This window comes from Dermacentor albipictus, chromosome 1 (genome assembly GCF_038994185.2).
Source record: "Dermacentor albipictus isolate Rhodes 1998 colony chromosome 1, USDA_Dalb.pri_finalv2, whole genome shotgun sequence".
NCBI classification, from domain to species: domain Eukaryota; kingdom Metazoa; phylum Arthropoda; class Arachnida; order Ixodida; family Ixodidae; genus Dermacentor; species Dermacentor albipictus.
The window spans coordinates 32,215,902-32,229,408 of NC_091821.1; the positions used below are offsets into that span (position 1 = coordinate 32,215,902).

At 44.2% G+C, this 13,507-nt stretch overlaps 1 protein-coding gene across 3 annotated transcripts in view; it reads left to right on the forward strand.

Annotated features, from left to right (window-relative positions):
* The window catches only part of LOC139054785 (box C/D snoRNA protein 1), a 75,566-nt gene extending 62,391 nt beyond the window's left edge, over positions 1–13,175 (forward strand). For all 3 annotated transcript variants that reach the window (XM_070532409.1, XM_070532402.1, XM_070532416.1), the window contains 2 exons: positions 2,980–3,104; positions 12,995–13,175. In XM_070532409.1, the coding sequence (XP_070388510.1) occupies positions 2,980–3,104; positions 12,995–13,074 (205 nt within the window). In that variant the 3' untranslated portion in view covers positions 13,075–13,175. The remainder of the gene's footprint in view (positions 1–2,979; positions 3,105–12,994) is intronic.
* The last annotated feature ends 332 nt before the right edge of the window (positions 13,176–13,507 follow it).

Here is a 13,507-nt window from a genome sequence, read left to right on the forward strand (position 1 = left end):
GGCACACGTGTTGGCCGGTAGACATGTGTATTTTGGCGTCGTAGTGTTTGCAGAGTCTGTTGTATTTTTCTCGGTCGGCTTCGGAGTTTTGCTGGGTGTTGGAGGTTTTCTGTGGTCGTTCAGCCCAACATCTCGGCAGTCTAGCTGTTGCATGTAATGCAAGAACTCGCTGATGGTTCCACATCGGAGATCAATGGCGGAGATAAATCATTGGCTTTTTTTCTTGCCAAGGATTTGGAAACTCTTGTCGGGAAGCTACCCACTAAGTTTTTGAAATGTTCGGTCCTGTCTGCTAAAGGAATCATGAGCCTACTGAAAGTTGACATTGAGAATACAGAGAATCACAAACCGCTTGAAAAGGTGGATATTGGGCACAAAGCACAGCAAATAGTGAAAAATTCCAAAGTGAGCCCAAAGGATGTGTTCCAGTTTCAGATTGAATGTAAACAGTTCTTGATCAGTACAACAAAAAAGGTCCTAGAGAGAAGCCCTTTGCGGTTTCCTTTAGTTAAGGGTTTATCCTCTCTGGACCCTCGACGCATGTCTGCAGAGCCAGACGAATGCCTTGCAGGCATTAGAAAAGTGTTGGACACGCTTATCACTGCGGGTAGAACGTCGGATCACCTGCAGGTCTGGCTGAGTACACAGAACTCTTGGAGGAACAAAAATACCAGCTTCGACAATTTGACAAGGGTAGAGATAGATTGGATGAGTTTTACCCTGAGCTCATGAAGTTGAGTCCATTGTACACCAAGTTGCGGATGGTTGTTAAGCATTTGATTGTCCCCAGCCATGGCCAGACTACTGTTGAACGAGGATTCAGTGCGAATAGACAGGTCTGTTTAGAGAACCTGAAGGACCTGTCATATGTTTCACAGCAGTTTGTGTGTGATGCGTTTGACAAAGCTGGTGATATTTTAAATATTCTGATCACCAAAGAACTAGGATTGCAGTGTCAGCAGCAAGGAGTAAGTACGGTGCGTACTTGGAAGCTACAAAGCAGGGAACAAGACTCTTCATTGAAGAAGAGATTGACTCAATCGAAAAGGAGGAGAAAGAAGCTTGAATGAAAAGTTGCCGATCTCATGGCTTCAGCAGATGCCTATACTGAAAAGGCAGAAGCAGAAACTGATTTGACACACATTGTGAAATCAAACAGCCTCAGAAAGACTGCAAAAGCCAAGACTGATGATCTCAACTCTATGAAGCACCAAATTCAGCAGAAGCTACTCGCGCTCTCCTGATGTTCCAACAAGGTTGCTCGGCAAGTGAGGTTTTTTCGCTTTTGTGAAATAAAGCAGTATTGGACAAAACTGCGCAAGGGTCGAGTGCAATATTAACACTTCTTCAAGGCTACTACTTTTTCTTGTATGCATGCAATATACATAATTTTTCATGTTCTCATTGTGTAATAAAAATGTCCCGACTTTCTTGCAGCATTGTTTTTTGAAGCGATCAGGCTCATTGCACTGTCAACTTGATTTCCCATTTTTAACTTTTTCTTCACGACCCGCTGTGGTTGCTCAGTGGCTATGGTGTTGGGCTGTTGAGCACGAAGTTGTGGGATCTAATCCCATCACGGTGGCAGCATTTCGATGGGGGCGAAATGGGGAAACACTTGTGTACTTAAATTTAGGTGCACGTTAAAGAACCCCAGATGGTCTGAATTACCGGAGTCCCCCACTACGGCGTGCCTCATAATCAGATTGTGGTTTTGGCACGTAAAATCCCATAATTCAATTACTTTTTTCTTTGCGAGCAAAAATAATTTTTTTAAAATATTCTTTTGTAGTAAGTGTAACCTGCACTAACTACAAATATTTTTTCTTGCCCTCCTGCCGTACTCTAATCTTTGTTTTTGCTTTACTTAAGTCTGTGATCTGTTGCCCTTTTCCCTTTTGTCAATTGTGTGAATGTTTTTAAACCGAATAACATTTTTTGAAGAACTTCTACATATAGTATGAACCGAAGCACTCTAATAGATGGCCTTGAAATTCTCCATGGGTTGCTTGAAATTCCTTAAAAATCTTTGAATTTCCTTCTTTTCAACCTGTGTTGTCGCTACCCTTCATATACTGCAATTCCAAAGTGTGTGATAGCCAGAACCACTTGAGCGACTGTTACCCATACAAATATGGCGATGCACACTCGTATGTATTAGTTGTTTTATCTTGTTTGTCATCCAATTTATGCTGTCATCCAATTTATACTTAAGTCTGTGATCTGTCGCCCTTTTGTCTTTCGCCTTCTTCCTTTCCTTTTGTCAATTGTGTGAATGTTTTTAAACCGAATAACATTTTTTGAAGAACTTCTACATATAGTATGAGCCGAAGCACTCTAATAGATGGCCTTGAAATTCTCCATGGGTTGCTTGAAATTCCTTGAAAATCTTTGAATTTCTTTCTTTTCAACCTGTGTTGTCTCTACCCTTCATATGCTGCTATTCCAAAGTGTGTGATAGCCAGAACCACTTGAGCGAGTGTTACCCAGACAGACAAATATGGCGATGCAGACTCGTATGTATTAGTTGTTTTATCTTGTTTGTCATCCAATTTATGCTTTTAGTACATGCCAGCAGTACAGACAGTGCCAAATTTTTATACAGTATTGTACTTTATGTGATTAAAGTCCAGTGTAAGCTGCTGATGTTCTTGATGCATGCCGTGTCAGAAATGTGACGGGCCACGTTTGTGTGACTGTGTTTGGTTTCTCAGATATGAATTTTGCCGAATCCTATTGTTAAGAAAAATGGAATCTGAAGCAAATATTATCCAATTCACCCATACAAACTAATCCGCTTTGTGGACAGTGTGCTTTGAATATCTGTATTTGATGATTCCATTTATTTTAGCTGTGACTCTTCCATTGTGCTGGGAAGTTGCATTGTTATCAAGTGGTTGGTCATCAATGTTGTAGGAAAGGCAGGAACTTATTGGCTGTGGTGATCATGCTTGATTTGCCATTTGTTTCCTGTTTTAGCTATTACAACCTGGACTTGTCAGTGAGCCTGGAGCACTGCCTGAAAGGAAAAGTTGTTGTGGAATACCCAACTTTCACGGTCGTTCTCACAGAGGACTTGTCGCAGTTCAACCTCATCAGTCCAGGTTAGTGAGCTTGACATTCATACTGAGTCGATGCAGTTCTGTTAGTGGCTGCCATACAGCTCTTGGAGTGTCTTTTGAGAAGCAGCTTCACCAGTAAAAGTGAAAGTATGGGAGACACCCTGAATGGCGCAAACTTTCTTCATGACCAGCATTTTTTCGATATTGTGCAGGTGGGACCATATCCTCACAATCGCATAGGACGCCATATGGCATCTGAAATTTTGACTGCCTTAGCAGGGATCAGGGATGTTAGTAGGTCTGAAAAATGAATCGGTGCCTAAATGAATTCTTTGTCCTTGGCTTGTCATGGCTATGCGCCCTGTCAATGGCAGTCTTACTTGCTCACTGAAGCTCATTTTGCATGTTTTTAAATTTATGTTCATTCTGAATACAGTCAAACCTTCATATATCGAACTTGCAAAATTTGTTCAATATACAGTGAACTCTCGTTAAGACAAACTCGGTTAAGCCGAATTCTCGCATATAACGAACAACATGGGAACATTGTTTGGTTTTCCATAGACTCGGAGCAAAAAAATTCTGCTTAAGATGAACCACCTCAGGTGCACTCTTCGGTTAAGACTAACATTCAGAGTGATCACCGCCACTACCAATCCTAGAAGCTAGGGTGCCTCGGTGTGCCGCGCCCAAGGGCGCGCGCATCGAGGCACTCTACTGGAGGCTTGCATCGCACATCACTCTTGTACAGAGGCGAAAACAAGAGGATGAAACAAAATAAGTTACAGTGATGTTTCACTTTGTGAACGCAAGTGACGTGCAAGTGTATGGGTGCCATAGCGCACATGAAGCTATCGGCCCTCGGTACGCTGTAAGGATTGGAGTCGGGCATGAATTAGATGATAGCTGGCCCATGCCATCGTCCAACTCATCCACGCTGAGGACGTTGTTGAAGTGAGAGACTTGTTCTCATCGAGACCGAGGAATATGGGTTTATTTACAGTATCATAACATAAGTTTCACAGCAAGACCTGCCACCCTCTCTTTAATGCTATAGAATTCCTGTATGTTACCAGCTATATCCTTATTAATCAGGAATTCGACTCCTAGTTCTCGTCTCTCCGCTAAGCCCAGGTAGCACAGGACGTGCCCGCTTTTTAGCACTATATATGCTTCATTTGTCCTCTTAACCTCACTGAGCCCTATTATATCCCATTTAATGCCCGCTAATTCCTCCAATAGCACTGCTAGACTCGCCTCACTAGATAACATTCTAGCGTTAAACTTTGCCAGGTTCAGATTCCAATGGCGGCCTGTCCGGATCCAGAGATTTTTAGCACCCTCTGCTGCGTCACAGGTCTGACCGCCGCTGTGGTCAGTTGCTTCGCAGCCACTGGGGACTGAGGAACTTGTAATTGTTCGTAGCTCTCTTAATATGAGACGCCTCACACAAATTGTGGTACAAATGATTAACTTTAGCTTTACCCTACACGTCTACAAAATTTGTCCAAACCGTTTCAGGGGCCCTTTATGGGGGGGAGCATGAGTTATTGGAGACAGAAAAATCGTGAAAAAATTTTTCGGAAGTTTTATTTTCGGAATCTACAGCTATGTTTCCACCTGTCTGCCAAGTTTCTCGTATTTGTACTTGGTATTTTAGTCATAATAAGAACTTGTATGGCGAGTTTTGGTTGAATTTGAAAAATAATTAATTCAGAAATGTCCTTTCTTTCTTGATGCGCTGCCACCGTTCCATGCTGAATATTGTGGCCATCTTGGTCATGTTTGAAAGAGCGGCCTTCCTTCTTCTATTTGTGCCAGCACTGCTCATTTTCTTCCATTGGTTGCCACGTAATAAATAAAAAAGCAGACTATTTCTTTCCTTTTGGCTGCTTGCTATGTAACAAGACTGTGCTACTTGATTGGCAGAGCTGGCTGGTGTCGTCTGCCAGTTGAGCCGGCCTGCACGCCACCGCTGTGCTGAGACGCCATTTTGAAAAACTATGTATGGTGACCGATAATCGTGCAACAATGCTTGGCTCAGCACGGAAGTTCCTTCAGCGTAACTGATTTGCAAAGAAACAAGAAGCGATGCTTGACTATCTTAAATGACATTTGCACTTCACAACGCGTTGACGGTGATCACACTGCCTTGGTGAATGGCTACCAAAAATGGCTTTAGGCCTAGTGCATCGTCCAGCACGCGAAGCATACAGCTGCAGCACACACCACCACATGGTGATGCTACAGCTTTCCGATGTGCAATGAAAGAGTATTTCTGCTGAAAAAGAAAAACATCTGGAAACTTGCGGCATCAGCAGTGACAAAGTGGAAGCCAGACTGTTTTATTATGGCAGTGGTACAGTCGACAGCCCATTTGACGAGACGTGGATTGTCAATTTTGATTACCGTAAAAACCGGAATATATGTCAAACTTTTTTTCAAAAAAAAACATTGCGAAAAGTCGACCCTCGTCTTGTATACCGGACATTGGCGGAAAAACTACGGAAGTCTTGCAAAAATGGGCAGATGAAGTAAAGAGCCGCTTTCACCATCGCCATCAGCAGCAGCGCAGCGTGGCGACATTATGGCATCGCCAATTTGCGTTTACATTGTCACAAAGTTATTTTGGTTAAAGGCTGCTTTTTCACATTTTGTTTCAAGATGAGCGGAAGCCGATGGCAATTCACCGTCGCCTTCAAGAACAAGGCGATTGAGTGCACGAAGCCCATGGCAACCTCGCGGCACAGTGCGAATTTGGAGTATGCGAAAAGAGCATTCGGTATCGGTGGAGGCAGAAGCAGCAAACCAACAGAAAACGTCATTTCGTGGGCGGACCGCAGAGCTGGAAGACAAGTTTGCGGAGTTCGTCCGGGAGCTGCGTGTAAGATCGCTGCCTGTTACTGCCGAATCCATCCGTTTGAAAGCGGTAGAGCTCGCGCGCGCCTCTGGACTGGTCAGCGAGACGCACTCGTCATCTGACTCTAGTTCGGACGACTCTGATCAAAGGCATTGCCCTGATTCGGAGTAGCGCTTGCGCACTTCGTGCCTTTCTCTGTACTGTACACCCGGCCCATTTTTAACAGTATCGTGCGACCATCAACCTGCGTGTTTGTCAGCACCTTATCATCACGGCACAGAGCAGCGAAATAACGAAAGTAAACGCACGTGTACACATGCGCATATCGCATTTGTTCCGTCGCTCAGCGCCGTTAATAAAATGCTGACAAGCACACGGGTCGATGGCAGTGCGATACTGTTAAAAATTGGTAGGGTGCACATGCAAGCAGCATTTAAATAAATACTGTCACTGTTGTGCATGATTCGCATTTGTTTCAAGGTAAGGGTGTCTTTCGGTACATTTGCCATTAAAAAAGATTTTTGTCATTTTCAGAATTCGTTAGTTGGGGGATCGACCTATAGTTCGGTTTTTACGGTTGGTAAACTAGCATTTAGACATCAACAGGTAACTGAACTATATTTCTTGTGGTTTTAAGCATATAACTTTGCAAAAACGTGCATAACATTTGTAAGTTTTAATACATTATGTACCGTTAGTTTTTTGTACTTTTTTCAAAACAAAAATTTTTGGCTCCATGCAGTAAGAGGCCTCGATATCCCAACATCCAGAACAGATAGTACCAAAATTTCCCCATACCTACCTTTCATGCGTGAGATAGAGGCGTGATCACCGGCTCACCCTCGCACGTTTTCACTTGCACATACGGCGCGCGGTGATGGTTTTATTGCCCTTGGGCATTATATGGAACCTCACGGTGACGCCGACTGCAGAAATGCATTTGGAATGTCCATGTAATTCCCATCGCAATTAAAAAAAAAAAAGCCATGTGCTATAATCGAGTAAATAATGTTATCGGACATTGGTGAGCTACGATTATTGCTTGGAAGTCTTTTTAGGGCGGGCTGAAAATGTGTTTTCAATTGGAGTTGATGTGTGTTCAGCGCATTCACTGTTCCCTAACTCTTTCCTTACCACGGGGAAATTGGCTGTTTTTTGTATGGTTTAGTTAAGAATTTTTTGTGCAACAGCTACTAAGTTTAAAGTGTCATGCAGTACATAAAAGTGAAGGCAAATGAACGTGCTTTCGAATACTATTTATTTTAACAATATATAAAAAAAATTATTTACATAAAAAAATTCTTGAACAAAAAAAACAAGAAAATTTCAAAAAAATTTTGATTACGGAGTAATATCTCTGGCAGAAAAAAATTTTAGCGAGATTTCAAAATATACAAATTGTAGGTATATTACTAGGCAACATTTCTTCAAAAAATTACACCCATACATTAAGTACTCTTTGTGTCATGAAAAATTGCATGACGCATAGTAAAATATTCAAGTTTTTGATAGGTCCTATTTACGATTTTTTTTTTCAAGGAAAAGATACAATGGTACAATATTATACTCCAAAACGCGTGTACTAAATGCACATTGAAAAAGCACATTTCGAAAAAAAAACTGTTATAACAAAATGCGTAATAAAAATTAGCAAACACAAGCTTTAATGAAATTCACCGCAAACATTCTTAATGATTAGCTTATACTTTCTGAGCAAAAAATTCTATAAAGTTTATGACATATACAAAATAGTTAACACTCCATAGCACAATATCACAGAAAAATTGAAAGTTGCAGATCAATAACCTTTGGAGCCACAAATGTTTCATTCAGCCAGATTGGTGTGCCAGTCGCCGAAACAGTTTCTCATTGTGAAGCACAAATGCACATTGCATGTGCGACAGAACACATTCGTCTTGTGTTGAATTTTCTTTTCCTCATAGCACTTCTTACAGTTTCGGCGGACGTCCTTTCTTTCAGGCTTGTGCTGTGCAGCTGTGCGTGGTGCAGCTGGCGAGGGAGGGACATGAACTGGTGCTGTGTCCTCTAGCTCTAGGAGCTGTCCAATCAGCTCTGTCCTGAAGGCCAGCTGGTCATACCGAGAAGGCCTAGAAAGCTCGGATGCTTGGGGATGCTGCATGCGATATGCTTGAAAAATAATGTAGCTGTTCACAGCTGCGATGTCGATGCAGTGGAAGAATAACGTTTTCCACCAGCGGACGCATTTCCTCAAAACATTGTACGTGGCTATGAGTTGGTCGGATTTATCGACTCCAAGCATTCCGGCATTATATTCGTCAATGAGCTGTGGCTTTTTTATGGAGTTTTGTTGCCACTTCCCGTCCTTCTTTTCTCGCCGTTTGGCAAGCACGTGCGAGTTAGCTGTGTGTGCAGTGCTAACCATATGCACAACACGTCGATCTTTCCATTGAAGATACAATACTCCCTTGTCTCTCAGCCAACGGACGTCTCCTCTTTTAGCTCTCTTCTCCCAAGTGACGCCTTTCAGTTCTGTGGGGAATCCCCGGCGGTCTTTTCGTGTTGTGCCGCATGCTAGTGTCTTGCGTTCCAAGAGGTGCACAAGAAGAGAGGTCGAAGTATGGAAGTTGTCCATATATATAATGTACCCACGATCAAGGTACTTATCGCAAAGCTTAGTGACCACATCAAAGGCCAGCCCATTGGCACTAGGTTTTTCACGCTTCCCTGTGTACACTATGAATTGGATGGTGTAGCCGGTTTTTGGGTCCGCAAGAACCCATAATTTATAGCCCCATTTCACAACTTTGTCTCTAATGTAGTGCCGAATTCCAGACCGCACTTTGGATTTTACCATTCTTTCATCGACTGAAATTTCGCGATAAGGCTGGAACAATGACGCGGAGCAGTCGTTCATGTGCTCAAGAAGCCACGACACCTTGTCTAGCTTCTGTGCGGCAGCGCCGTTGTTTGTATTTGGGTCAGAAATATGCAGCATGGCCAGGAGCGCGGTGAAACGTCGCCTTGGCATAATGTTTGGAGGGAGGAGCCCGGAAAACAATTTTGCTGTACTCCAATACATGTGCAGCCGCGGCAGTTCCAGTACTCCCATGTACAACAGCAGGGCGATGAACCTCATCATTTCCGCTGGGGTTACCTCTTTCCAAGAACCATCCTTCTCACTGTAGGTCGGTTTCTCGATGATGTGCATCCATGCATACTTGTTAGTATTTGCACAAATAGCGTGAATGACCTCCGCCGTAAAGAAAAGGCGAAAAACATCGAGCGCTCGCGACAGCCGCTTCGGACCGCTACGGAGCATCATCCCGAGGTCGATGCCCGGAGCTCTCTGGGGTCGAAACTCCACACTTCTTTGAGCTGGTGGAAGGACATCTTGCCCAAATGAAGTGGACACTCTATAAATAAAGAAAATAATAGTTTGGACACCAACACGGCCATTGAACCGGCACTAGCTATGCATAAACAAAGCGGACGGCAAATCCGAAACTTACCTGCGGGTAACAGCTGATGTTTCCGGCTGATCGGCAGCATCTTCCGCATCTGAGCTGAACTCCGACGACGCGACATCGATGTCGGAATCATCTGTGCTCGACAAGTCCAAAATATCACTTGCAGGATCGTCGGGATCGCGCGAAACTGCGATCTTTCGAGCGCGCGCGGTTTCGGATGTCGACGCCATCGCGCCGCTCAAGTGCTCATCAACCTTTGAGCTCGCGCGCCCTTTAAAAATCGTCGCCGCGCGGTAAAAATGTGAACCATGCAGAAACAGAAACTCTACTTTGTATACAATCACCGAGACGGCGCCACAAGTCCAGGGGCGTAACGGTTTTTTTAAAATGCGCGCTCAAAAACTTCGTTCACCGGTGAACGATGCCTAATGCCGTGGTAAGGAAAGAGCTAAGCTCTGCCAGGACATACGTTGCCACTATCAGGGTCACTGTAGGGGTCAAGCACATGCGTGATGACTGGTCAAACATCTTGAAGGGGCAGCGCAATAAGACGATGACAGAAGGCAGGAAACACACAGGACAGCGCTGAACTCACAACTAACTTTATTCGAAGGCATACGCACACTTAAGTACACAACCCATCGCTACGTGCTCTCCCGTCCATGGCGTCATTAACAGTGCGCAGGCAAAAAACACGAAACACCATTTAATCTAATGCTACGTTATGAAGCGGCTTAAAAATTCAAATTCACTATCATGCAAGTTTATCGATGGCATGCTTACACAACGCGACCCTTTTTTTCTGTTGTGTAAGCATGCCATCGATAAACTTGCATGATAGTGAATTTGAATTTTTAAGCTGCTTCATAATGTAGCATTAGATTAAATGGTGTTTCGTGTTTTTTGCCTGCGCACTGATAATGACGCCATGGACGGGAGAGCACGTGGTGATGGGTTGTGTACTTAAGTGTGCGTATGCCTTCGAATAAAGTTAGTTGTGAGTTCAGCGCTGTCCTGTGTGTTTCCTGCCTTCTGTCATCGTCTTATTGCGCTGCCCCTTCAAGATGTTCAACCAGTACCAACTCGCCCAAATGTCGATCCTTCTACAGTATATGACTGGTCAAGTTCCAAGCATAGAGCATAGAGTTTCTCACTATAACACCTAGAGGGAAATGTGGCGCCACCGTTTATGAGAGTTTCTTAAGGGGCTCTTTGCCGTCATGGGAATGATGGTACATGTGTCTGCGAGGCTTGCATTGGCTGGTGTTGTAAGAAGCTTAGTCTAAAACGTGGATATGGCTACACTAATAACGTGTTCCTAAAGTAAAAGCTTCATAAAATGTTTCCATTCACGCATATTACATCTTCCGGTGAAGTTTACTCACCTAAAATGCATAACCAAGCGAAGAAAAGCGAGAACAGACGACAAATTGTTCCAAAGAGAGCACAAATCTTGTCATCTGTCCTCCAACTTTAGCGGTCCGCTGATACTTTTTACGTTTTATATAATTGTACATGCATAACAAGTTCTCATAGTTAAACAAAACATGTTTTTGTGTAATAATAATGCTAAAACAGCTTTTTAAGCGCAGCCTTAGTAGGAAATTAATCATTGTGACAGATGGAACGGTGCTTGCCTGGCTCTCCAAGAACAGTGCCAATCTGAAGTCACCATATACCGACATTCCCATGCATACCACAGTGAAGCAGCGCCAGATTTCCCTCTAGGTAATATAGTGAGAAACTCTATGCCTCCAAGCAAGTGCGGGATATCCCAGATGTTCCCGCGACACGAAACTAGAGGGTACTGGAATGTGGGAATGGGTGCAGCGGACGGTTTGGCAAGCGCCGAGGGTGTTGCAAAAAGTGCTGAAATTGCAGCGGTGCTGCCGTCACCTTCTCCTGAAGCTCTGCATGTGTTTAGGCAGCGCCCATTGGCTGAGGCGAGTTCACGGGCCTAGTTGCTGTCCTCTGCTCGACGCACTATTGTTGTTGTGTCGTTAGCATTTGTTTCCGTCGCTCTTTCTTCATTTCATTGACTACAGGTCGGCAGGGAAGAAAATCACTGCTTCCGCAAACGTCTGTCAAAGTTCCCTGCAGCTGCGCTAGGGTCTCCGACGCAACAAGCGTCTGACCGGCGTGCGGAGCCGCTCATTCAGGTGAAGGCGACGGTGGCGCCACTAATTTTTCAATGAGAACATCCTCAGCGGAAAGTCCGCCGTGGTACCACTCCCCCTTTCTAGCACACCCTATCGAAACTGCGCACTTATCTCCATTTGCGTAAAGTTTGCTTGTTTTTATTTTGGCCGCTTCATCACTGCTTACAATGACAATAATAAACCCTGAGCAAGAAGATGCACTGCTAGGCCTGCCGGCAAGCACCTTTCTAGCGATGCGTGGCATGCAGTAGCATTCGCCGAAGTGACGACGCACCGGCGTTGGTGGGTTCGTCCTGCTTTGCAAGAGCACATGAAGCTTGGTCATGAAGGTCATCAGCACATGAAGCTTGGTCACCTTGTCAGGTCGCCTAGTCCTTGTGCTATATGTGGTACTTGTCGAAAAGGGCGAGACGGTTAAGCACCAATTTGATTAGCCTTTCCGATGTCGCGACGCGTTCGAAGACTGTGGTTTGATGAGCGCGTCAGGCTTGGCATCCATCTTTCGAATTGCTGTGTCGCGCTCAGATTGGTCTGCGGTGAGGGAATCCGGCGGCAGCTGCCTCAAAAATTGGTCTGGGAGCGATTGGCGCGGAAGGGGCTATTCCGGTGGATCTCGCTGCTGCCGAACTGGGTTCCGCGCCACTCCAGACTCGGTGTAAACGCGCCATGAGCTTCTTAGAGAGTTGACGAACCTTGCCGCCATGCCCCTTTTGCACTCTGGAGTGGAGGAGTGTCACACAATTTTCTTACTGTCCCTCGTGCAAGCCCATCTCCATAGGTTATTGGGCATTGTGTTAAGAGAACAGCCCATGAATGAGGAACATATCTCCAGAATGGAAGGAGGGAATGCCTTCCACTAAAAATAATCATTTTTCTTTAGCGTCCTGCAGTTAGTGCCAAAATTCTACAATGTTTAGTACAGACACAATAATCAAAAAAAGCAATTTGCAGGGTATAAGATACGTGGAAATCTTTTGATCAACTTCAACCAGCTGGGGTTCTTTCACGTGCCAGTAAATTTAAGCACCTGCGTGTTCTTGCATTCCACCCTCATTCCACGATTCCCATGCTTATTAGTAGAGCACCAGAGGCACGGCCAGTACTTTCGATTCAGGTTGTGATGTAAAAAAATCTTGGAGAAATTGGAAAAAATAAAACTAACAAGTCATAAGTGAAAATGGCTTTTGAAGCATACTGTGCAACTAATTTGTCCACTATGTATGCAGAAAATTGCCGTGCAAAAGGCAAATTATGGCTATTGTTACTTAATTTAAATCGTAAAACTTACCTGAGGAAACTAATTCTCGAGCAGCTTTTGGAAAAACCCAACTTTCACAATTTTTATTCTTCCCCCACCTCTAAATTCTGAAAAAAGAAAAAAAAAATACCTGAGATGGGTGCGTACATGTTGTGAATTGATATTTTGCCACAGTTGCTTTGTAGTAACGCTCCTCTCTTTTTCAGAGCCATCTGGAATTCATGGGGGCACAAATCTGCCAGCTTTCTTCAATACAGATGGTTTGTCTGGGTGTGAGAATGAATGAGAGTGCATATTGGTAGGAAAATGCATAGCAGTTTTTTTCCCTGCTAAAGAGCTTTGTAAAAATGTATAATAAAGCCCAAGGCAAGTGCCTCCTAAAGGAAACGTGTGACCTTGTTTCTTTCTCTATCCTGATCCTTTGCATCAGTGTATCTGCCTTTGCTTCCTTGTCCCGAAACTCCACTGTGTTGGAGGAGCGTTTTGTGTGTCAGGTGTGAGTGATCCCCATTGTCTGTGCTTCACAGCGGTGGTGCGCGTGCACATACGCGCATGCATGCACGCACGCAGGGGGGGGGGGGGGCTGCTGACGAAGTACATTTAAAAGAGGTCAGCGAGATCCTTATTCCAGCAAACAGCTGCCCTAAGAGTGCTCCTTCATGCCTCCTGCACCAAGTACACTTATTAAAAGAGGTCATTTAAAAGAGGTGATGAAGTAC